General features: G+C 34.2%; 1 protein-coding gene across 6 annotated transcripts; it reads right to left on the bottom strand.

Moving 5' to 3' along the window:
• Window positions 1–1,374: 1,374 nt before the first annotated feature.
• LOC106176403 (uncharacterized) lies at window positions 1,375–26,101 on the bottom strand. 6 transcript variants are annotated; one of them, XM_087008904.1, is made up of 19 exons: window positions 25,725–26,101; window positions 14,528–14,845; window positions 14,152–14,252; window positions 13,439–13,533; window positions 12,675–12,871; window positions 11,615–12,297; window positions 11,007–11,203; window positions 10,700–10,769; window positions 10,113–10,303; window positions 9,381–9,410; window positions 9,029–9,070; window positions 8,163–8,213; window positions 7,281–7,353; window positions 6,663–6,736; window positions 3,573–4,165; window positions 3,152–3,235; window positions 2,631–2,842; window positions 1,998–2,130; window positions 1,380–1,739 (listed from the first exon to the last, which is right to left on the bottom strand). In XM_087008904.1, exons 1-19 carry the CDS (start codon window positions 25,922–25,924, stop codon window positions 1,676–1,678), a joined length of 3,408 nt encoding a protein of 1,135 aa, XP_086865030.1. In that variant the 5' UTR covers window positions 25,925–26,101; the 3' UTR covers window positions 1,380–1,675. The 6 variants fall into 6 exon arrangements, with proteins under 6 accessions (XP_086865033.1, XP_086865030.1, XP_086865031.1 ...); XM_087008907.1 differs by lacking the exon at window positions 3,152–3,235 and having other exon boundaries at window positions 1,375–1,739; XM_087008905.1 differs by lacking the exon at window positions 9,029–9,070 and having other exon boundaries at window positions 1,382–1,739.
• Window positions 26,102–26,616: the final 515 nt, after the last annotated feature.

The following is a 26,616-nucleotide window of genomic DNA, read 5'->3' as shown; positions in this document are numbered from 1 at the left end:
CTGGTTGATAAAATAATATGTGTTGTTTGCTGTTAATTTGTTATAACATATGATTATTCTTGTAAATAAAAATTTATGAACAGCATTAAATTTGGTATCACATGTGAGACAAAAAAGAATGCTAACACATAACACATTTTCTCTGCAAATATCATTGAAAGAGAGGGTTTTTAGCTCCAAAATTAGTTAATTATACTGTATCATTTCAAAAGTAGTAATGATAATTAAGTGTGCAACTAGAGAAAAATATATCAATCATTAAACGAAAAAAATTAATAAAGAGAAAATTTTAAAAATTTCAATTTGAAAATAATGTTCTCAGTGAATTTATATAATAACCTGATACATTAGGTACTTTTTTCAGAGTTCAAAATAAATCCACAATTGGAATAAATATGTTACAGAAGTCTTCATTTTCTCAGTTGAACTATCAAATTCATGAACCAACGTCATTCATAATCCTTTATAAATAATCTTACTTCTGAATCAATATAAAAGCATATAAGCAGTATTTACTCTGTTCCATCAAAGTTAAATATCCCAAGGCTCAAGTGCTTAAGGCAGCTCAAAACAATCAATGTGTTTTAATAACTAAAGACTATTGTTTAAAATAATGCACTTAATTCATTACTTTGGTGTTAAATTGCAAACCACACCACAGAACTCAATCTGGCATCGATTGCCTGCTATCTAGTGATGTCATCAGGACTTAAACCAGTTTAAGTAAAATTATGAAGCTGAGCACACCCTAAGTCACTCAGCTTAACATAAATTAAACCAAGGTTAGGCTCTGAAGAGAAAGTCACTAAACAAGAACATCTGGGACTTGTCCCATGAAGACTTTATTATATAGCAACCTTTCATTAGTATCTTAGCACTTTGTCTATACATATAATCCCTGTTTTAAATACCCAGATGATTATAATACTGCAATGCTACTGGTTGGAAAATGATAGCATCATAGAGCTTGCCCTTTCTTTTCTCACCATTAAAGAGGGGTTTAGAATATGTAAACAATATCTGAGATAAATGAGCCCTGTTTGGTGACTGTGAAAAGGCTACATTTTCTATGATTAGATTCTGCTGAGAAAGTCACTAGAGGGGTTATAAGACTAGGGTACCTCTACAAAATATTGTACATATATATTTATATAAAATTCCACTGAAAAAATTGCAGTGGGGCAAAGGGACTAAGTTTATGTGAAAGTACATTTAGTACAAAGAAAATTCCCTGTTGGGCAGGTGTTTCTTAATAACTTGTTTCTCAAACAATTCATCAGACGTCGGGGGGGGGGGGGGGGGGGGGGGGGGGGGGGGGGGGGGGGGGGGGGGAATATTAAATATTTTTTCCAAAGTAATTACTTTTTGTTACTAGTAAAAAAAACATTTTAGACAATGTTAACACCAATTTGAACTTACTAAAGCCATTCTGTAAAAACAGTGATTATTATTTAATAAAATGTTTTAGTGGTCTAAAATACATAACAAACGTTGTGAGAACCATAAAACTTGTAAGTTTTTGTCTTAATCTTATTCAGATGTAACCGTATGATCAGCTGGATGTCAGTAAAAAAAGAAATATATTTTTGGGTTCAATTTTTTTTTCTATTTTGACCACTTTGATGTTAACAGAGTTTGAGAAATAAGTAATCAAAATTATCTGCCTTTTATGTTGTTACGGAAAGTGGAATTGCCCTGCTGCAGTGGACTTAGGATTTCTGACTGGTGGGAAATTCAGGCTAAAATAGAAAAAAAAAAAAAAAAATTAAGTATTTTGTTTTTACAGTTTACTGTTGCAGTAACTTTAGTCTATACTAAATAAACATCACTAATGACAAATCCACATTAAAAATAATGTAATAATTTTAGCGTCATTATATCCATTAAATAAAACCTAATACGCTGTCAACTAATATTCTGTTCCAAAATGAGCGTCTTAGTCCAAGTCTATCATTATAATTAGGCCAAAAAGATGAGGCAACAAGAAAAGTACTCACAGATCTTTAGTTGTGAGTTTATGACTTGTCAAAGAAAGATCCGGCACTTCTCCGCCACTGTGATGATGATGATGATTCTTCATATCAATGTTTGTGCGGCTCCTACCCAGGGAATTGAGGCGCCCAGGTGGCCCTGAAACATGCAGAATACACACTTAAATTAGTTGGGCAATGATGAAAAATTAGAGATGGGCAGACTGATGAAAGAAAGATCTAAGAAATTCAATATAAATGTCTATTTATGTAGACTGGCAACTATAAAGACTGGGTTAACTTCACAAGGCATCCCCCTGTTCTCAGAAACAGAGTTTTCTAAGCCAAACTTTGACTTGGATCGATAAAATACTGGCCAAACTAAAGTAAAACCACCTCTTAAGCCGCTAAAATAAAATATTAATAGAATTAAAATGAAACAAACACAACCATACACTAAAATACCTAAAATACTCCAATGCTTAAAAGGGTGCCTTCTTTACAGTCTTTGAAGTACAACAACTGAAAATATCACAACAGTCCACATACAAAGAGTACTCAAGACAGACAAGGACAGACACAAACTGAAGTCAAAAAGAAAAATTCTGCATTGAATTTACAAACGGGTTCAAACCGACTCAATAACCACCAGGCTTATACCTCTAATAGTGATGTTTGTGATTTCTCTGTGTATTCTGGGACCACCGGGAATGTTGGCTGGCTGTGTTCTAAACTGCATGGGCACAAACTTATCGTAGGATCTCTGCACCATGTTGGGAAGCTCTGGCATCACCTGGGCGGCAGACTTGGTGGGCTGGGCAACTGGGTGGAACCAGCGTGGCTTCTCCAGTGGGGGCTTCTTCACTGGGGCCCTGATGGAAGAAAATTTGTTGTTTTTTAATATAAAATTTGTAAATCTGAGGAAGGATGAGATTTTTTTTAAAGGAAGCGGATTTCTGTTTTATCAAACAACAGTGTTTACTTGTATTTACATATTTAAAAAAAGCAGGCTGTTTTATCTTTGTGTCACATTTTACATAAACTAATAGACAGAGAGAACAAAGGCATCAACACTTTGCAAAATATAATGATTTTTCCTCTCACTAAACAAAGCCAGTGCATTCAATCCATAAGCAAAGCCATGCAACAGGCTATTGCAATATGTATATAACATCACCTACCTGGAAAACCCACTATACTGATCACTTTCACTGTCAAGATTGAAAGAATCTATGCTTCTACTCAATTCTTCCACAGCAGAGTATCTAAAAGCAACAAGCAGTTACAAGATTTGTTTTCTAAAATATGCAACGAAGCTTAACATAAGAACATGCGCAAAAGTTGCTGTGTGCCTAAGGCATGAGTAAATATGGTTTTCAGAATAGAAATATCATGCTCAATACATTTTAGTTGACATCTGATGGAAAATAAGCTTCAAGACATTAAAAGTATTGGGAATCATTATAATTATTTTTCATTAAGTGAAATAAGAAATAGTTATTAATGTTGTTAAAATCACAAAAAGGATTTAAAAGATATTTCACATATAGGATATTTGGTTTGGACCCTGAATGGGTAGTCTGGAATCAAACTAAAACTTACTTTTTGGTAATTTCCACCCATGAGGGGTCTGGCACGGGTCCAACCCCAGCATCCTCCTCTTCTTCTTCCTCCTCCTTATCTTGACTGGGCATTCTCTTGAAGGGTTTGTTAACCCCAGACATACCCATATCAGTCAGACTGGCCAGTTTCCTCCCTGGGGGAGAAAGTCTATTGAGGGGTCTGTCCACAGAATTAGGCGACAACTCATGTTGAATTCTTGAAGCTTTGTCTGCAGAGTTAGGCAACATCTCCTGCTGCAAGACGTTGGGTTTATTCTCCCTGACATCTGAGTTTGAGCGTGTTAGTGACCTGGGAGACTTCTCAACAGGTTTTAAAGTTGTCAAATTTGAGTCCATACTTTCTAAATTAATTTTTATGATGTTTGTTTTTTCTTTGGCCTTTTCTTTTTTGGCACTGTTTGGACGGCCCACGACGGCTGTGCTCTCAGGTCCATCTCCTGTTCCCTGTAGTTTTATTTTAGGTTTGGAATGTCTGTTTCCATGACCCTGTGAATCTTGAGCAAATACAATAGGTTCCAGTTCCTTTTTACTGCTGCTACCACTGGACTTTGAGGAATGATCACTGGAATCTCTCTAGAAAAGAAAACATTTTCATTAAGTCCAATTAACCTCTGGAGGTTGAGAGCAAGAATTAAACCACAAATATGCAGTCATTTGATAACATATAGTTATTTACATTACCCAACAAATAAACTACAATATTTCAACTTCCATTAAAACAAGGCAGCAAAGCTGTCAAATGTACAGACAAAAAGCAGACAATAACAATGCACAAAACAGGCTACTGTCAATTCTGATGCAAAAGTACATTATGCTTTAAAACTGCAAATTCAACATCAAATTCCAATTATGCTCAACAGGTAATACCAATGTAAGTGAAATGTGTAACAAGCGTAAGGCTTCAGGCCCATGGGAGTTTAAGTTCACACTTTGAAAATGCCAGAATGAGAAAAATGAAAATTTCACATAAAACTGCTTAAATTCAATAATAAATGATAACCCATTTGAGCTGGCTTTCTTATTTGAACTGCATGCCAATCCTACAAATCATACTTGTAATTTGAAAATAATAATAAGTAACACAGTTTTCTTTTCATAATGTTTGTAGTAGCAGTGCAAAAAGATTTTTGTCAATTTTGATGTAACATTACATAATAAATTACAGAATAATTATCACCAATTTTTGATTATTGACTATAAATAGCATGGACATGTAGAAAATTTGATTACCATTTGGCTTCATATCCATGGGAGCTTCGAGTCCCACAATGAATATGCCAACATGATAAAAATGAATATTTCACTAAAATGTATAACTTCCAGAAAAAGAAGCCAATTAGACTACTTTTCCAACTCAGGCTGCATTTTAGTCCTTTGTTTCTTTTTTGAAAGTTTGACAATCATAAGTAACATGGTTTTCCCATAATGGTCATCATGGCAGCAGCACCCAAAATTGTGTTTTCTTCTTTTTTAATGCAATATTACATAATGCTTAACAGCATAATGACCATCAGTTTTTAATAATAAAAGATCCGTATCATGGATTTTCAGAAAATGTGATTAGCATGGGTCTTCAAGCTCGTGGAGGTTCTTAAGTCACACCTTGAAAATGCCAATATGTGAAAAATTAAATTTTCACAAAAAACTGATTAACTGCCAAAAAAATTTACCTAAAAAATAGACTGCATTGCCCACTGAAGCTTTATTTAAGTCCCATGTTTCTTCCTGTAAGTTTGAGAACAGTAAGTGACATGGTTTTCCTTAAATGGTCATCATGGGAGCAGTGTCCGAAATAGGGGTGTCTTCAAATTTTGATGCAATATTACATAATGTTTAACAGGATAATTACCATCAATTTTTAATAATAAAATATTAGTATCATGGATATTCAGAAAATGTTCCTAGCAAAGGTCTTCAGGCCCAAGGAACTTTAAAGTCACACCTTGAAAATGCCAAAATGTAGACAAAACAGCACTGTCCTGAAATGTGTTTTTTTCCATTTTTAACAATTTTTTAACATATGACAAAATTAACAATTTACTGCCATTTATATATGATCAACTAAGAAAATTGATGAGATGGGAAAAATATCAATAGAACAGTGTTTAATGTCCAATTTCCTCCATTCTGAGTTTCTGAACATAGTGAATGAATGAATCTGACAAACTGCAATGATATGAGTTTATTTCCATTTTTGAAACTCTATTATACAATACATGATAACAAGTTTACCATCATTTTTACTAAATCAACAAACAATGTTGTAAAGATGCAGGAAATGTCAAACAAACGCTTTTACATATCTTATTAGTTTAATAATGAGACTGTTAACATGCCTAAGAAATAAATCTGAGGAAATGTGAAAAAACAGCATAACTTATAAAATAATGGCCCGATTATGCTGATTTTCGAACTTGACCTGCGTTTTAGTAAGATTGATTACTCCTGTGAGTTTCATGACAACAGGTCTATCGGTTTTCCTTAAAATGTGTTAACAGTGTTGCACATATGCTGAAAAGTGAAAAAAAACAGCATAACTACTAAAATAGTGGCCCGATCATGCCGATTTTCGAATTTGATCTGCGTTTTAGTAAGATTGATTACTCCTGTGAGTTTCATGACAACAGGCCTATCGGTTTTCCTTGAAATGTGTTAACAGTGTTGTATATATGCTAAAAAGTGAAAAAACAGCATAAATTCTACAATAATGGCCCGATCATGCTGATTTTCGAACTTGACCTGTGTTTTAAGGATATTAGTCAGCTCTGTAAATATAAAGCCAAAAAGTAAAACTGTCTTCCACTTATGGTGTTAACGCTGAAAGTGCACGGCGACGGCGACGTGATCGGCGACGGCGACGGCGACGACAGACGCAGGTGATGGCAATATGTACAGACACATCTGTGTCTGTACATAAAAACCTTCATTGGAGCCATGGCAATTTGTCAAATGTGCAAAAATGATCCTACTTCAATTTTTTTAATGATTTATGACAGTATCTGCAGTATACAATACAAGGGGCTTAATCCTAATCCAGAAAATTTTAGTTATAAATTAAATCTATTTATACCTCTGCCTTTTCAACACCCTGTTCAATTTGTTTGCTGACAACTTTCTTGTGCAGTGAACTGCTGCTGCTTGCAGCTGAAAATATATTTAAAATATGTTCCCCTGGTTACACAATAAATATACATCTTCACTTATCTAATCTGAAAGAATATTTGTAATAATCTATGATAAAAAGGACATTTCTCTTCATACCACTCTGGAAGAAGAAAGGATAAACAAGCCAGCAGTCAAGCATCAAATATATATACTAAGTGATACATTTCTACTCAATATATCAAATGCTAAAATATTTAAGATGTACTATAAAATTAAAGAGTGTGTAGAATCTCAATTTTCTTTCATATTCCTTCACTTCATAAAATCAGTTCAGTTACACTCATTTCAACAGACATCTTAATCACTTATATGACCTCCACCTTAAGGCTGCCTCCATGTTCACAACTGGACTAACTTTAAATTAGCAACTGTCTACATATTTATAACTAAATTGCATACAAATCTTCATTCTGTCTTATAACCTTTCTGTTATCACCAAATTAATAAATCTTGATATTTAGTTATGTCAATTTGTTATCTTGTTTAACTAAGCCCAGTTGTGAACACAGCCTATAAGTCATACCTGAGCTAGGTCTACTACTGCCTTGTGATTTTTCTTTTACGTCAAGCCTTGCTTTGGGGGACTTGTGATAGTACTGAAATAAGAGGACATAAGAACTATATTAGTACATAATTATAGATTAGTAGAGTTAAGTCTGCTTTCATCTTGGGTATTCTATTACCTAGCATGGTTTAAATATATCACAGTATTGATTTTTGAATCAATGAGGCTGGGAAATCTTAAGATAAAGCATTTAAGTAAATATTAATAAGTTACTAAAACAGACTTAATGAGACAAGACTGAATCCCTGGAGTTCTTTTTACAATAAATTGTATCCCTGTTATTGAGTCCGACATCTCAACAAAAATTATCAAGAGGATTTAAATGCACAAAAACTTTAAACCATTCAATTTTGTCAAGCATTCAAAATATGTAAGCAAGGTATTGCACTTGTGAATTCTCACTCAAAACAAGCAAAAGTTATAACATAAGTATAAGCCAAGGTTTGAAGCTAAGATTTGCTTTTAAAGATAAAGCACAGGCTGCTGCAACATGATATTAAAATAATTTATGCACAGTATCCACTGAGAGAGTTTTTAGGGTCAAAAAAAGGAACATAAGAATATTATATATTAGCCTTTACCATGGAAAAAAATCTGCAAAAAAAAAAAAAATCACAATTCAGAGAACAAGTAGAGTGAAAATTGAAGTTGTTACAAGTTGATTATTTTGAATTAGAAATTGAAATATGAGATAAGTAAGAACATGTGGAAAATTTCAAGAGATTTGCAGAAGACTGGTATGAATTTAGGGCATTGTAAGAAGTATCATACAGAGATGGAAATGGAATTTGCATAAGAATAATTAGCATAAATTTACGACCTATACTTATTTAACCATACCTTTAGTAAAGTCGGAGACTTATCTGGATCTATTATTACTGGCAATTTATTCTACAAGGCCAAATACATAGGTGTTATGACTGTGACTGAGATCAGTGTTCCACAGTTACAATGAATTCTATATTCCATGCTCATCAAAATGGTACAAACATAAATAAGAATATTAATATTTAAAGACATTCTTCATACAGATAGCATTAACGTTTTTCTGTCAGGTATGATAATCATATTCACATTTGTATGACTACCAAGAACAATATTCATGTTTTCTAGTTATTTATTTTTTGGTTATTTTGTGAAAGCAGCACAATAAAAACAATAAATACAGCTAATTAACTATTCTAATGGATTTTGCTAGAGGTTTGTTCTACTGTCATTATTAAATGTGATTCTCTAAAGTCAGTTCACTATTTTCAATAAGAAATATGATTTATTAGGAATGGAAGTTTACAATGAAATAATAGAAAAGCTATTCACTGCACTCATCATAGAAACAGTGTAGTAAGACTAAAGAATTCTAAACAGAAAATTAATTATAAAACAACTTCATGGAGGACTGAATCTATTTTAGTTCTGTTGCACATGTTTAGTAGAGTACTTCCTTTTTCTATTGTTTTATGTGCAGTGGCTGTTTTTATCTTGCAAACAACTATAATATTAAATGCCGAGAAGTAGTTTTATCTAATGTTGTAAATAACAGTCTAAATACGTAACCTAAGGAAAAAATGCACAGATAGTTATAAACTGAATACAATTATAATAATTAGCAAATGATAGAAAAACACACTAATGCTCAATTTTAACAAATTTAAAAGGGAAAATTTTAAAGTATCATTCATATGAAAATCTCAAGGAGAAAAGGTTACCTGACTTGGTGCATTATGGGTATGACCCCAGCATGTAAATTTCTGTACAGATGATTGAAAAGCTGTAATTATCTACTGTTTGATGGTGTAATTTTGGTCTGTAGTTTGCCAAATAACAGTTATATATCAACAACGAAAGGTATCTTGGCCATTTTTTATTTCGAATCCTTTTTCTGAACTTTGGCAAATTCTATATTGTGACAAAAGTCTTGAGGTTTGAAGTACCAATGCTTTCTAAAAATATTTAGAGTTTTATAACCATTATAAGCAACCAAAGGAAAAGCCCATTCAAAAATACATGAAGCTTTATAAAAAAGACAACATTGACTTGTGATAAAAAACATATATCTACCTTGAAGAGCCATTTATTGAATATGTTTTGCTGGTAAAGAGGATCAAAACAACACAGTGTTAGAAAGTGTGATACACATCAAAATGAAAAATAAACACCTTGGCTGTTGCAGGAATTTTGGAGCAGGTACATCACTTCTAATATTTTAAAATTAAACATGCCTTCAGGTATTAAGCAATGCATATACTATTTAAAAAACAAGAGCTTTCAAACAAAAAAATCAAATGTACCATTACCACAGTACATTTCATTCTTTGAAAGCAGCTCCATGTTGAAATGGGCTAAGGATGGACCAGCTGTACCACTTTCTGTTTTCCTTTTTAAAAAATCTTTTTTAAAAATACTTTGTCATTTTTCTGTTAAAGACTTTTAATGGTGAAAGAGACAAACTTAACAGTTTAATATTAAAAAAAAAAATATTTAAAATAAACAGGCAGATGATTTTACTCCAAAATGCTTCATGATGTAACAGCCCATATATGTTTTGTGTGTGTTAAAGCAGGGAAAATATAAACTATTTTGTGCAAATACTATCAAGCAAACAAATGACAGATTATTGTGCAGTTAGGAGTAGTAGTGTAATTTCAAATACACCTAATAAATCTAAAAACACAAATGCTAATAAACAACTTCTATTAACAGTGCTTAATATGATTTTCAAACCATGCACAATATCTATTTGTAATAATTAATCATGAAAAAAATACAACAGCTTGTAGCAAATGCACTCACTTTGGCACTATTTGCACTGGTTGACCTTGTCCCTGTACTCTTTGACCCCTCTGTTGAGCTTGCCACTGACATCGCATCTGATTTTGAGCTTCGTCTTTTCTTCGTGGCACCAGCCTGTTTAGACCCCGACTCTGACTGTTCCTCTCCTCCGCTTTTCTTTACTGAGTAGAGTGGCGGTCTGTTGCTATCATCTAAAATGTCATCAAATTCCTTAAGACATATTTTCAAATAATACTTCTTCATGCGATCATACTCATCATATCTTTAGCATGTGTTCTATTTCATCTTGGTCATTCAAAGACTTGAACATGGATTTTATTCAGAATACTGAACAATGTGCATTAGGCAGGTGACTGGACATGTCCCTCCAGCTGGGGGTTTCCAAATCAATAAATACAGGGAGCATAAAATATCTCTGTCTTTGTATTTTGTAATATATTATACAGAGCAGAATTTTCAATCCAGCAATTTCACAAATCATTTTTAAAATAACTGTCCTCAATTCAGAGCCCCACACTCACACAAACCTTAATTTGGGGGTATCTTTTAAACTAATATCAAAATATTCTGAGATATTTTTTACTTACAATTATCCTTTGAAGTTCTTGCCTTGGCTGGTTTACTTTCACACTTCCCTTCAAAAGTTATTGCACTAACCTGCCACATAAAAAAACTGCATATTTGGAGACAGATTCAAATTGTGATAATAGAATTAACAATTCACAATCCCAAAATATAAGTAACCCTGAAAATATTTAAAAGCTAATCCAAGTCCAACCTTTTCATATGAAAATAATTCTTCATCCTCACTGTGTACATCATTTAAATTTCAAAGATCCTGACAAATATAACAGAACTTTAAAATTCTATCAATTATGTTACACTAAAACATACCGTAAAGACATATTCTTTATCAGGCACCAAGCGCCTGGCGGAGTAACTCATATCCATCCCAGAGTAGACAGACTTTCCATCAATCTTCAGCTCATACATGGTTATCTTCCCCAGTGGCTGCTCTGGTGCCTCCCATGTCACGTGAATCTCATTACGACCCAGAACATGGACTGTTGGCTTTGGTGGGGCGTGAGCACCTGCAACAAACATTTAATTTTACTTTTCTTTCTTCCTTCTAATTAACATAGTTTTATTTTCTTTAGCTCTCTATTAAATTGTTATACCTAAATAATTACTGACCTCGATGTTCCAAATTACAACACTAAAATAACCATACATATCCATTACAACAAAAGCTAACAGGGATCTTCCTACAATATTTTTGAATTAGCCAACAGGTATTTTTTTTTTCATTTTCTAAAACCAGAGTATATCTATTTCTTGTATTTGGCAAGAAAACTGCATCTGCCAGCATGAGCCTAGATTTATGTAAATGAACATTATGGATACTACAAAATACTGAAACTGATTTTGAATGTAAGCTTTTGAAAAACTATTGACACTCTCTAAAGCATTTCTCCATATATAACTGCAAATGATGCAAATACCTAATTCTGATGTGGATCCCAGTAAAGTGGCTTTAGCACCTTTCCCCTTCACTGTGACAGCACAAACAGAAATATCATATGAAGTATGTGGTGCAAGTCCTGAGATAATACAACTTAATTCATGTACAAAGTCAACTTCCTTCTTTCCAAGGTACACGTGGTACCCTTTAAGGTGTCCGTTAGCACTTTCAGGAGGCTCCCAACCAACTTTAATCTGGGTTGTGGTGGAACCCAAAATACGGAAGTTCTGAGGTGGGGTTGGCACTGACTCGTCCGTGATAACTCGCACAGGCTCACTCCATGGACTGTCGTCTCCTTCAGTGTAGGCTCGTAACTTAAAGGTGTATGGCGTGGCAGCCAAGAGATCGTTTACAGTGCACCTGAGTTCTGTGCCATTATACACGCATTTATTGCCCTCAAATAACTGATAGCGGACCTCAAGGCCACTTTTTGTGGTCATCTCTGTCCACGTGGCCTCTACTTCATCGGGTCCTTTGACCTCTATATCTGGTGGGGGCGGCTTGGTCAGCCTTTTCAGAATCTCTAATGTGCAAAGGACTTCTTCTTTCAGGTCCTCATTAACGTCAGTCTTGGCCTCGGTCCACTTCAGCCCAGGGAGGATGTCAGCGTGTTCACGTAACCTCAAACAGCCCTTTGGCTGGCTGGCTAGAGTCCTCAATGTCCTGGAATTCCCATAAAAAATTACAGCATTTCAAATTACTTTTCAGATCAGCAAACATTGATACACAGACTCGATCTTTATGATTATCTTTGATTATTAGCATCAGTTTCCAGTTTAAGCTAAGATCATCAAAACTAAGAGTCTGCATAAACTGTAAATAAATTACAGAATAGACAACAAAAATTTATTAAATAAGAGAATATTTTCTATGACACTCAGTAACTAGCAGAGCCAGGAATTTTTTTTATCAAAGTACCGAATCTTGTCAGAGTGTTTGTACATAATCTGTTCTCACCGGCTGAGTCTAAAGGAGAAAGAGGGTTATGAAAATAGGGGAGACAGATATAAATGTTTGTATGAAAACATTATTAAACTCACATTGCTGCAAACCACCCAGTTTCCCCATCCTCTGCCGCAAGTAAGTTGCTGAGAGTATGGAGTATATCATCAGAATACACATTGTGGAGAATACGGGAATGACCAGCATTGCTAGTAGCTAGGCAACTTAAGGCAAAACATGCATTCTTGCTGGCACCAGGATCATTGCAAGATAACATCTTTGCCAGGGCAGTAATCTGGAAATGGAATAAAAATATACAGAGGTCAGATGCCAAAGCAATAGTATTTACAGAAAACAGTAGTCTTTTTTTTCTTTTAGTAAAGATGTAGAAAAATTTCAAAACACTTGAGAAACTATAACACTAATGCATACAAAATGCTACAATTGAAAGGGATAACAACTCTTTATATAAGATTCAAATTTCCACAATAGATACATTGTAAACAACACAGAAACAAAATAAATTCCACTTTACTACCAAAATGGCAGTTATCGCAATTATACTGAAAATCTGGGCTTGTAATCGAACCACCCGGACCTTTATAGATGGCTTCCCTCCATAATGATCTCTTATAAGATTATTACAAAAAACACACTTCTAAAAAATCGACTAACTGTGAATTCAGAAAGATTCATTAACCAGTGGTAAGTCTGAGCCCAGGAAAATCAGGCTTACGGCACTTTTCCCACCAAAAGGAAAAGTTGTTATTCTTTTAATATCAAGTTCAATGTGAGGTCTCAGTGGTCAAGTGGTGGATAATGACTGATGCAGTTAGCTGTAGTTATTCTAAAGACGATATACCATTTTCTCTGACTCTTGTAATGCTAGGAGAGCTGTTCTTCCAGCATCCATATCACACAGCCTTCCAATGGCAAAGGCAGCATTCATGCCTCTTCCTGAAAACAGAACATCGACCGTTATTTGATATCAACAACCCTGAGACAAACACCCCATTCTCATAGATTAGATCGACCTACATTGGATCGACCTAACTCCCTGGGGGTTCACGCTAAATAGCTGTCAGCCGGGCGGACACGAAAGTTAATTACCCCTTAAAGCTTGTAGTAGCCGGGGACGGACACTTAAGGGGGATTATCTGACAGTAATCTAGTGAGACTCCCCGCGGTGATAGATCGATCTAAAAGTTGTGAGAACAGAGCCAAAGTAAATATATGAGATGTTCTCTTTAAAAATATAGAAAAATATGATGAAGATGATGATGATGGTTCAAAAATGGGGAGGTTATTACATACAATTATAAGAATATATTTTTATTATTTTAAATTCTGCTGACCATCTATTATCCCTGAAATAGCTATATCCCATCACATCAACAATTATCCAAAAATCCCAAAACAAACTGTTACAAGGATTCTGATACCTGTAATTCAAAAGTGAGATTCGGTGACTTTCATTACATGGTGCAATGCACTTGTTATGTATATACCGTTAACCTGAAATATGGACTTTATCCCATAATATAAAATATATCTCATGCTCCAATGCCCTCTGACCTGCTTCATCTACTCCTAATGAGTTAATCAGTTTCCCAGCTATGTCTTTGCCATTTTCATGCTCCAGGATTTTCATGCATCCATCTTCAGAAATGGTCAACCTAGAAACAGAATCATTTCTATTACTTTCTGTGAACAGAAATATCTAATTCCACTTCATATCTAATATATCATAACTTGTTACCTGAAGTTATCTTGATATATCATTTGTTTTACTGAAATCACAATTTTCTCAACCAAGTCAACAATAAACAGACATTTTTGAATTAATCATTTCATATCTTCTATCTTCTTATTTAAGGTTCTTCTGAAAAAGCACTTCACCAACATTGTACACACTAACTACATAAGCCAGAATACCAAATATGTTACAAACCTTGCCAACACTAAAGCAGCATTACTAGCAGTCCACATGTTTTCATTGGTCAGGAGAGCTGTTATGTGATCTATGGTCATCTCTAAACATGGCTGCTGTAACATCCACGCCCTTCCTTCCTGACTCTCCGCCAGAGTTCCCATCGTCCCCGCAGCGTTCATCACACTCTCCGAGTCATCAAAGGTGAGCATTCTTGTCAGATCAGGAAGGATTTTCTTCCCCTCTGCGTGACTGGAGTTTGTGAGGCTGAGGACACGATAGCATCCAATGTCATTTTCTGCAAGTGTCCCAATAATGTAAGCAGCATTGCCTGCAACCCTGATAGACAGAAAAGAAAAATTCCAATTAAATTATAAATCATGATTATCATTTTTTTTGGTAATTCACACTTTATCCAACATAAAAATAGACATAAAGATAAGTTTTATTGTGCAACTGCTACAAAAATGAACACATATGGTATCTGATATTATTCATACTCATGTTCAATCAAGACATGCTTTGTTCTTCAAAAATAGTTTTGTATCAATAATGCACATCGCATTTTCACTTTCAAATTCAACTTATTTACATGCAGCACCATTGAACCAAACTAGAAGCACTGTAATCAAATCAATTGAGTAAATTTAATGTGGGAAATTAAAAGAGTGTTGCACTGTTCCCACATTGATCAATTTTACAGACATAGTTCGAAGAAAGTCTATCATTTAATAAGCCACCACTGAGGTCAAACAAACAAGTTGATGAAAACTTCAAGTTTGTTTAAAAAGTGCACGATAAATAAATCATGAGAATTGCATCTTACATCTATTTAAAATCAAACTGGTTTCAAATAAATTCACATATACATGGAGCTTTGCTTATATCTATCTGACTTGAGAGATTGTTGGAGTTTAGAATTACGATATTCAGTCCAAACTAGTTTTATATAAAAAAATCCCACCACTAACTTGACCTTTACAGTAATTTTACAACATCAATTCAAAGTTCAATGAGATTAAAAAGTGTATAATTCACAGTTTGTTTGTCTGAGGTCGACCAAAGATTCATAAAAAACTAATTTTTCCTGAATTCTAGTTTTCACTTCTACACTGATTAAAACCACGCAGTTGTTTCCATCATGCACAACTGCTAGCATTTCCACGCATGAAAGAACTATTTCAACAGACATTGAAAAATCGATTATGATTATAACATGTTGACATAGCATTACAGAAAATGTGTGCATTGAACTGGTCATGTCCCTTTCTTCCCCGACCCATTGTATGCTTTAACATAGTCACCTACACAAACACAATCTCTATTAGCAGTTGGAAATTCAATAGGCAAAACCTCTTGATCTTAATCTGAAATTTATGGGATACTTTAACTCCATTTTCGTACCAAAGTCAAAATGTAAAACACATGAGGTTCCCTGACATGGTTTAATCCATAGGATATCTTGATTTTATTGCACTTAAATCTTGTTGTCAAGCATCTAAATGTTAAAACATTAATTATATTGATGGGTCTTTTGTTAGAAGAAATGTTTGTCAAACAAGAAAGCACTGGTCTTGCACTGGTGAAACCATGTCAGCTATTCAGAAACCTGCACGATGTTATATAGTAGAACTTTGACAAGTAGAACAATATTTGTTTTGCAACATTATATTTAGTCAATCATACTCAACATGACTTAGGTATAAAACATACTGTTTCAAGTTAATTTTGCAAGTTTTGGTGTCTTTTTTGTATAACTAGTAAAAATAATTACTGAATCATACATCTTCCTCTTCACATAATAAGATACATATTAGATGCCAACTGTACAAAATAAGAATGAAAGAGAAAATGTTGATATTTTGACCGATGATTGACAAAAATGTGTTTGCCATGCCATAAAAAAGCATCTTACATTTTGATAGTAGCTACATCAAGGGGTCTGAAACATGAAGTATAACCAGCTTTTCATCAGTTTGTTCTGAAAAAGTTTTAGGTCTTACTTCTTGAAGATTCTAAGCAACTGCTAAATGAGAGAAAAATACTGTCCAAAGAGACACGATTTCATGCAACTGAATTTAAAACACCACAATTTGGGCCATCTACATCCTGGATATCCACTTATCAAAGACTCCCACACAGTTCCAACAGCCTCACTTTAGGATCTTCCAACTGATTCCCCTTGTGATTGTTTGCCTTCTGTATGCTCTGGGAAAAGATGCTTGTGTGGTAAAAGAGGTCAGATTTACTGCTGCAAAGGGATTTGCTTTCAAATTAGGGGATTGATTGACTGATTGAAATTGATTGACTGATTGAAATTGATTGATTGAAGTTGTAGGGTTAAACAACAGCACTGCACCTCCATCACATAAAGAAAATCATCGATATTTTAAGGTGTCAGAAGTCATTTTTTTTTTGTGTTTGGCATAAATGGATTGAATATAAGCTATTGAAAGTAGTCTTATAAATTCATTGGAGTTTGCCCTCTGGTTTTACCTAACATATGTAAATGTCTACATTTGACATAATATATTGATAAACAAGTTTTTCTGTAGAATTGCTGAAAATTTTCAAACATTAAACTGACAAATTTGTGGCAGGTGTGTGGCACTTACATCAAAAGTATTGGTTAACAATTAAGAGGTGATATTGATTTTTGATAAACTTTTAGTGTATGGTTGTGTGAGCTGTTGCAAGGGGATTTAGTTACTGGGAGAACTTTTTGGAATGATTTTTACAAGTATTTGATAAAATATTTTAGCTATTTAAAAAAATTAATTATTCTGCCAAAATGACTGATTCAAGCCATTTATATGTCAATGTATGTTTTAAAAGTTTTAACTGCCCTCAGATACTAGTAAGTTCAACAAAAAGCATGCAGTTCATGGAAGTAGAAAGAATTCAAAATCCTGGCTTGGATCACTTCAAGTGACATGTTGTTGATGATTTTATGCTGTTATTAGTGGACAGGTGGTCTGTTTTTCAATTAAAAACTTTTATACCTCAATATCAGCTGTACAGCAGATTTTTATACATTTGTAAAATTTAAAAAATGAAAAAATAAATGGGGGTAATATCACTGTTAATGTCTTGACAGGACTTGTTTTTAACGAAGACATCAATCCCTTAAAAGTGTACAGTAGAGCTACTAGTATATCACTGATGTAGACCACTCTATGTGAAAAGAATCGAAGGCTGAAAACATTGGTCTACTTTGTCTCAGTTTTCAGAGTTTACCATAACATTGCACCAAACACAGTTTTAAAACATTTTTTTTTTGTAAAGCAGGCTTAACATTTCCCAATTTAGACAGACAACTAGTAATTTTAAATGTCCAGCCAGAGAAAAGTAAAAAAAAATTGGTCAAATGTTTTTTTGTGAAACTGGGGCTAGGACCTAACACAGACTACAGTAACAAAAATAATTAAAGACAGCCTCAGAGTTTTGCAACTTGGCGTTAAATCAATCAAGATTTTATCTGAATCTAAGAGAGAGTAGGATTAAAAATATTGGAAGATGAGCCAGTTTAGTGCAGCAAGTCAGCAACCATACAATGTCAGAATTGATCAAAGGATATTCTTCTTGGTTGCTTTCTCCCAAATTCTGCCTTTAAAATATTTCAGTATATATTCACAATGTTTTGTATGTAAATTTTGTATTGCTCTACGAGATGACATTCCTGACACAAAGAAATTTACCCTTATCACTAAAAAGTAAACATCATTTCACAAAGATAGTTACGCATTTTGAATTTTTCTACCCTTGAATGATGTCACACAGCTCCATTTTTCATTTTAGGATATTACAAATGATTCCCATTGGGACTGCTTGCCTTTTATGATCTTTCGTATACTCTGCCAGGGAAAAGATGCTGGTGTGGTAAAAGAGGTCAGATTCACTGCTGCTAGGCTTCCTTCTTTAAATGGACAATACATCTTACCGACCTATCAGTCTATAGTGCTGGGCACTAATCATGCAACAGAACTACACCTCTTTCACATTCTGCAGACCACTGGTATATAAAGGTGTTGAAAGGAATTTTTTTTATGTGTTTGGCATATGTAGATTTGAATATAAGCCATTGAAAGTAGTCTTATAAATTCACTGAAGTTTACCCTCTGGTTTTACCTAACATATGTAAAAGTCTTAATTTGACATGATATTTTGATACAGTAAGCAAGTCTTTCTGCAGAACTGCTGAAAAATTTCAAAGATAAAACTTATGAATTGTGGTGGGTGTGTGGCACCTAAGTCAAAAAGCTATGGTTAACAAAAGGTGCATTGTGATATTGTTTATTGATAAACTTTTAGTGTATGGCACTTCTGTGAGAGTTAGTGACGTAGTTTAATTTGAGTCAGTGATATATCAACTAACAAAATGTCATTGCCTAAGCCTTCTGTGTTACAGTAACTCTAGGAAAAGGAACTGATGTGGCAGAAGAGGTAAGATTTGATGTTGCAAGCTACTGGAGAACTTTTTGACTTACAAACTATCAAAAAAAAAAGTAACAAGTATCATGAAAGAGAGGTTGAGAGGTTTGCAACTTGGCATATAATCACTCAAAATTTTACAATTTATGCCTTTAGAATATTACAGTTTGTATTCACCATGTCCGTGTAGCACTTCTGTATTGCTTTCCAAGATGACATTCTTAACACATCAAAATTCATCCTAAACACTGAAAAGTTAACCCCATTTTACAAAGATTCTCACACATTTAAATTTCTAGTTTTTAAAGTGATGTCAGAAAATTCCAACAGCCTCATCTTAGGATATATATCCCAAATGATCCCCATTGTGACTGCTTGCTTTCTGTATACTCTGAGAAAAGATGCTGGCGTGGCAAAAGAGGTCAGGTTTACTGCTGCAAAGGGATTTGGTTTCAAATAAAGGGATAGACTGATTGAATGATTGGTTCAGTTTTGGGGTAAGCAACAGCACTCCACCTCCAATCAAAATTTTACAGGATCTAAAGGAGAGTAGGGTCCTAAATAATAGGCTTTGAGCCAGTATTATGCAGAATTGAGCCAATTAAATCTTTCTTGGTTGCTTTCTACTTAATTCTTATAATATTACAGTATATATTCACAATGTTTTATGTAGAACTTTTGTATTGCTTTCTTAGATGACATTCCTGACACACAGGAATTCATCCTAAACACTGAAAAGTTTACCCACTTGAGTAAAACACACTTTCTAATCTTGAATAGTCACTCAGTTCCAACAGCTTCTCTTTAGAATCTCCCAACAGATTCCCATTGTATTTGTTTGCCATCTTAATACCCCTGGGAGACAGATGCTTGTGTGGTAAAAGAGGTCAGATTTGTTTCATTCAATTATTGAGGGACATGAACTTCAGCTCACTGCACCTCCCTTGTCTAAGGAAAACCATTGGTATTTAAAGGTGTCGGAAGTAAATTTTTTACGTGTTTGGCAAAAATTAAATGAATATAAGCTATTGAAAGTAGTCATAAATTCACTGGAGTTTGCCCTCTGGTTTTACTGAACATATGTTAATGTCCATAATTGAAATTACTTTTTGATAAGCAAGTTTTTCTGTAGAATTGCCAAAAACTATCAAAGATAAAACTTATAAATTTGTGGTAGGTGTGTACCACTTAGGTAAAAAAGCTTTGGTTAACAAAACATGCATTATGATATTGATTATTGATAAACTTTTGTGTGTGGTCCTTTTGTGAGAGTTAGTGATGTAGTTAGTGATATATCAACTAACAAAATGTTATTGCCTAAGCCTTCTGTGCTACAGTAACTCTGGGAAAAGAGGCCAATGTGGCAAAAGAGGTTAGATTTGATGTTGCAAGGGATTTTAGTTACTGGGAGATGTTTTTAAAATGGTTTTTGCAAGTACATATATATATATATATATATATATATATGCTGAAACTGTCGGTCTGATCAGTCATGACCTTGAAAATTTGTCTGGACCGAGAAGAGTTTTAAGAGCCGCAATTTTGAATTTACAGTCATCATCCGACATACGTCACTAATAAATTGTATAAAACCCAAAGTGTTTTTCTCTTCCATTTCAAACCTATCACATTCATAAAGTAAGCTACCCTTATCGTACTGGTAGTATCTGTCTCAAACGAATGGTGATTTTCGGTCCGACAAAAATCCATTCGGACCGGCACATTTTTCATTACTGCCGGTCCAAATGTCCGACCATTCCTAAAAGTTTTCAGCATGTGTGTGTGTGTGTTTATAATTCTGCCAAAATGACTGATTCAAGCTATTTATATGTTTCAAAAGTTTTAATTGTCTTCAGGTTTTTATGCTGTTATCAGTGGACAGGTGGTTTGTTTCTAAATTAAAAACCCTTTACTTATCAATATCAGCTGTACAGCAGATTTTTTTTGTTTGTTTAGTTTTAAACAAGAAATGAATGGAGTTAATATTACTGTTTTAATGTTTTGACATGACATGTTTTTAATCAAAACGTGAATCTCTAATAGTGTACAGTTAATCTGTATCACCAAAATAGACCACTCAATGTAAAAAAAATCCAAGACTAAAATCATTGGTCTACTTTGTCTAATACTTCAGAGCATACTATTACAATGTACCAATTAAACATAGTGTACCAATTAAACATTCTTGACACAAAGAAATTCACCCTAATCATGGAAAAATTTATCCCCCTTAACAAAGATTCCCAAACATCTAGTCTTAGGCCCTATTCAGAATGAGAAGAGCCGAGTGCTAACTGGGTCCATGGCCTAAATATGGCGGACCTACATGAAAGGAAGACCACTTAATCCTGTAATGGTCTCTCTGCCTCTTATGCGCCTCTACACATGTCGTCCCTCGACCAGTCGAATTTAGCCAAGATTTAATTACTGTGCTCCTGCAGCCTGCAAGGATGATGCATGGAGATATGTGAAAGAGGCAGAGAGACCATTGTAGGTCAGCCATATTTAGGCATTGTAGACTGAATGGTCTCTTAAAGATACATATGAACCAAGCATTGGTGGATTCCCAGTAACACATATAAACCACTTATACTAGTTTCTTATATGACTCAAATAAAGTTAATATGTCAAGGGATAAATTAAATACTAGTACATCACTCGGTCAACCATAAAAGAGCTTGAGACTGCTATTTTCTTTAAATCTTTGGTCGGAAATTTAACCTACTTATGTGACCTACTTTTCAGCCCATGTATTTACAGCATAGCCAGAAGAAAAACCTGTTCAAATATCATTTTGTGGGTAACATTAAACAATGTCTTTTGGTAATTCTCTTAGTTATACTATTTGAAACCATATGCTGGCATTTGGTTGGTTTTTGTGGCAAAAAATTGACTTCATATGCATCTTTAAGTGGAGTCACACAGTTCAAACAGCCTCATTTTAGGATATATCCCAAATGGATCCTTTTGAGATTGCTTGCCTTCCATATAGTCCAGGAAAATATGCTGGTGTGGTAAAAGAGGTCAGATTTACTGTTGCAAAGGGGTATGCTTATATTTTTATTTGAAATTGATTTTTTGTTACGCAACAGTACTGCACCTCCAGCTTCCTCTGAAGACTAGTGGCATTTTAAGGTGTCAGAAGTAATTTTTTATGTGTTTGGCATTAATGGATTTGAATTTAAGCCATTGAAAGTAGACTTAAAAATTCACTGGGATTTGCCCTGTGGTTTTACTTAACATATGTAAATGTCTACATTTGACATAATATATTGATAAACAAGATTTTCTGTAGAATTGCTGAAAATTTTCAAACATTAAACTGACAAATTTGTGGTAGGTGTGTGGCACTTACATCAAAAGTTTTGGTTAACAATTAAGAGGTGATATTGATTATTGATAAACTTTTAGTGTATGGTGCTTGTGTGAGCTGTTGCAAGGGGATTTAGTTACTGGGAGAACTTTTTGGAATGATTTTTACAAGTATTTGATAAAATATTTTAGCTATTTAAAAAAAGCTTAATGATTATATGTAGTTAAACTGGTAAACCTGGCAGCAAGGTTTCAATTTGGTTTGTTCTTCAGCGCTATCACAGTAAGCTAATTCAGTTGTCAACTTGATTGTTTGCTGAAAAAAATTATAATGACAGAGTCTTCAGAACTTAAAACACTTTATGTCAAAACATATAAAGCTTGTAGTAGGCGGGGACGGACACTTAAGGGGGATTATCTGACAGTAATCTAGTGAGACTCCCCGCAGTGATAGATCGATCTAAAAGTTGTGAGAACAGAGCCAAAGACTCCCACACAGTTCTCACAGCCTCACTTTAGGATCTCCCAACTGATTCCCCTTGTGATTGTTTGCCTTCTGTATACTCTGGAAAAATATGCTTGTGTGGTAAAAGAGGTCAGATTTACTGCTGCAAAGGGATTTTTTTCAAGGGTCGATTGATTGAAATTGATAGGCCATTTCTGGCTAAACAACAGCACTGCACCTCCTTCACTACTAGAAAATCATTGATATTTTTAGGTGTCAAAAGTAAAATTTCTTTGTGATTGGCATTAATGGATTTGAATATAAGCCATTGAAAGTAGTCTTATAAATTCACTGGAGTTTGCCCTCTGGTTTTACCTAACATATGTAAATGTCTGTATTTTAAATGACATATTGATAGGAGAGTTTTTGTGTAGAATTGCTAAAAAAAAATTAATTATAACACTTTTTAGCTTGTGGTAGGTGTGTAGCACTTACTAGTACGTCAACAGGCTGTGGTTGATAAAAGCTGCGTTATGATATTGATAAATTTGTAGTGTATGATGCTTTGGTGACAGTGATATAGTTATAGATATATACTAAGCTCATATGTTATATTTTTGCCATTTATAGATTTAAATATACTCCACTGAAAGCAGCCTTAAAATTTACAAGCATTTGCCATTGGTTTTATAGCTCTATGTCAATGTCTACTTCTTAAATGGCATTTTGATTATCAAGCTTTTTTGTAGATCAGAGAAGATAAAACTGAAGTAAGTGTTATTTAGGTCAACAAGCAGCTGTACATGACAGTCAAAATTATGATACTGATTATTGATAAACCTTTAGGATATGGTGCTTCTGTGAGAGTAAGCAGTAACATGGTAGTAACATTAACTTCTAAAATTCTGCACAAGTATTAATTTGTGGAGAAATAAGGTAACGGAACTACGGTATTTCTTTAAGTTATTTGTAACTATAAAGTGGCATTTGATTGTGTTTAGTGGCAACAATTTGCCATAAGTACAAGTACTAGTATAATTTATATATTCATCTTTAATTAAGCTAAAACTTGTGTGTGCCTAAATGTGTTGCTAGATCACCAAGTACTTGTAGTATGTGTGGACAGCCAAGCCAACTGACACTGAAAATTCAAATGCATCCTTCCAGACAGGGTGGTATTTTTATTCAAGACAAAGTGACCAAAAAACGCTGTATCATGACTTTACATGACTTTTGAAAAATAACACAGACAGCTTCCTTTTTTTGCTATTTCTGCTGCAAAGAATGGCATTTCTTAAAGGCAGTCTTAAAATTTAATAGAAATTGATGCAGTTGTAAGTTAACTGACATTCCTACAACAAATTTGTTTTGCAAAACGCCATATTCACATGTTGAAATGTTTTCAACATAATCTAAAACACTTTCGGGGGCCACAGAAAGTACTATGTATCATTATTCTTTGTGAGCATTTAATAAACATTATAACTATTTTCTTTAAAAGATTCTGCTTCTGCCAAAATGAAATTAAATATTAGGTCATCAAGGAACATAATTGTGAAGGCAATCAAGGTGCTTCATTGGATACAATGACATACAGTACATGATATAATATTTTCTATAAAAAATTGTTTTTATATCTGTTATAATTGTAATCATAGATTTGTATTGGCAATTGTCTCTGCTCATACACAAAATAATGGTGACCACAGTTAGACTACTAGTATTCAGATATTTTTCTGAATGTCTAATAATTCAGTTTTTTGTTTGTTTATAGGTTGGCACCTTAATTTCACTTGTAATGCATGACAGGTAAAGTCAATAAAATTATTCACGTTTTGCAGGGACAAAGCTGCCAAAGCCTGGTGATTTTTCCAAAGAGTGCTTTCTCATATTGGGAAAACCTGAGAAAGGGTTATTGTAGCCTTGATCTTTGTTATTATGTACTGTAGTTAGCTTCCAAGCCATGCTTTTACCACCAAAGACTCATTTAAAGCATTTTCTCAGGGAAGATGGCATTTCTCCCAATTTATCATCCTTTAACCTTTCTTTTCTGATACTCACCATAACTTTGTAACAATTTTAGAAATAGCAAATGATCTAAACCTGCGCTTAAGCACAGGTTTTCCAGATACCCCATCAGATGTACCTCATTCATTCCAAGTTTGGCTTTCAGATCTTACAGGACTCTCATGCTGCAACCATATTATTTTTTTCAAACTGTGTCACGATGGCTGACTACGGAGGTTAGGTAGGAGGCAGTGAATATGATTATTTTTTGTGATGCTGATTATGGTCATTTTTATGTCAAAATATGTCTTAAAAGCTTTAATTATTCTCAAATATGCTCAACAAGAAGCAATTTATGCACTTAGAATGTGTTCAAAATTCTTGTTTTGGTCACATTACTGTAAGTGACATGTTGTTTTTGATTTTATGCTGTTATAAGTGGACAGGTGGTCTGTTTTTAAACTAAAAGCCTATATACCTGGATGTTAGGAGTGCAGCAGATTTATTTTGCGTGTGTGTGTTTGTTGAATATAAAACAATTTCAAAAATATAAAAGGATGTCTAATTATTTATATGTTTTGACATAAAGTGTTTTAAGTTCTGAAGACTGTGTCATTATAATTTTTTTCAGCAAACAATCAAGTTGACAACTGAATTAGCTTACTGTGATAGCGCTGAAGAACAAACCAAATTGAAACCTTGCTGCCAGGTTTACCAGTTTAACTACATATAATCATTTCTTTCTTTTAACAACAACAACAAAAATAAATAAATAAAATAATAGCAAAAATTAATAATAATAATTAAATATAAATAATAATAATAATAATTAAAAATCTGTTGGGGCATTTGGAAACAACTACATTATCCTATATTATAAGTAATTTATAATGACGCATATTATTGATCAATATCATTAATGCTTTCTACCATTATGCTATTACTAGTCATAGTTATATAAGTTGTAGTTATTAAATTTACAAAGGTAGTTAAAGCACGCTTTTCTTAAAACTGCAAAAATACCTCGAGTTTTCACTTGCCAGCAGCTTTACCAATCCCCACAAGAAATCTTCCGAGCCAGAATGACAGAGAAATTTGGTTATCGTCTTGTCCTTTTCGACGTGCAGGTCGTCTACAAGCATCTCCAGTGCTATGTGCGAGCGCTTGTCCCCGCACAATAACTGGTGAAAATACTCGTTATTCGCCCAGTTTACCGTCATCATCCTTGCCTTATGTGATACTACAGGAACAGTGTTTCTTTTTCTTTACACCTCCAGCAGCTATGTGATACCTGCTGCCCATTTTACCCACTGTTTAATAGGCATATCACGCCGAGTAGTACGCAGTCACATTTCTGTGTTGATCGTTTCCAATGTTTGGTTTACTTTCCAGAAAGAGGCTGTGGGTCGCGAGAATGCGCGAGATCAAACAGGCGGGCGGTGGATGGGGCGGTGGAGTGGAGCCAATGTAGGGTCACAGGATGGCGGAATATGTCGTCTCAGACCAGAGGACTTCTCAAAAGAACTAAAAAAAAAAAAAAAGGTTGACCCTTTTTAACTTTGAGACGAAAACTTCGTCTACTTCACTTAAGGAATAATATGCAGCAGTCCAATAAAATAGTATAGATTCTAACCTTTCTTAATTTGATTTAAAATTGTGAAATGCAAATATCTGCCTTGAATTACTTTAAGGGCGTATTCCCATAGATTTTGATCGATCTATCCCCGTGGGGAGTGTCACAAGATTACTGTCAGATAATCCAACTTAAATGTCCGTCCCGCCTACTACAAGCTGTAAGGGGGTAATTAACTTTCGTGCCCGCTCGGCGTGAACCCCCAGGGATTTAGGTAGATCTAGTTTGGATCGATCTAATCTCTGGGAATGGGGTCTAATTATCAATTCTATTCAAATGGTT

The sequence above is a fragment of the Lingula anatina genome, chromosome 3, assembly GCF_051362555.1.
Source record: "Lingula anatina isolate TDL-2025a chromosome 3, LinAna3.0, whole genome shotgun sequence".
NCBI classification, from domain to species: domain Eukaryota; kingdom Metazoa; phylum Brachiopoda; class Lingulata; order Lingulida; family Lingulidae; genus Lingula; species Lingula anatina.
This window is presented reverse-complemented; position numbering and strand designations above follow the sequence as displayed.

Coding starts and splice junctions, on each gene's coding strand:
- LOC106176403 (XM_087008904.1), bottom strand. CDS start 25,924: ATGATGACGGTAAACTGGGCGAATAACGAGTATTTTCACCAGTTATTG. Junction 13,534..14,151: donor ATTAGGAGTAGATGAAGCAG/GTCAGAGGGCAT, acceptor TTCTGTTTTCAG/GAAGAGGCATGAATGCTGCC. Junction 9,071..9,380: donor TCAATAAATGGCTCTTCAAG/GTAGATATATGT, acceptor TCATCTGTACAG/AAATTTACATGCTGGGGTCA.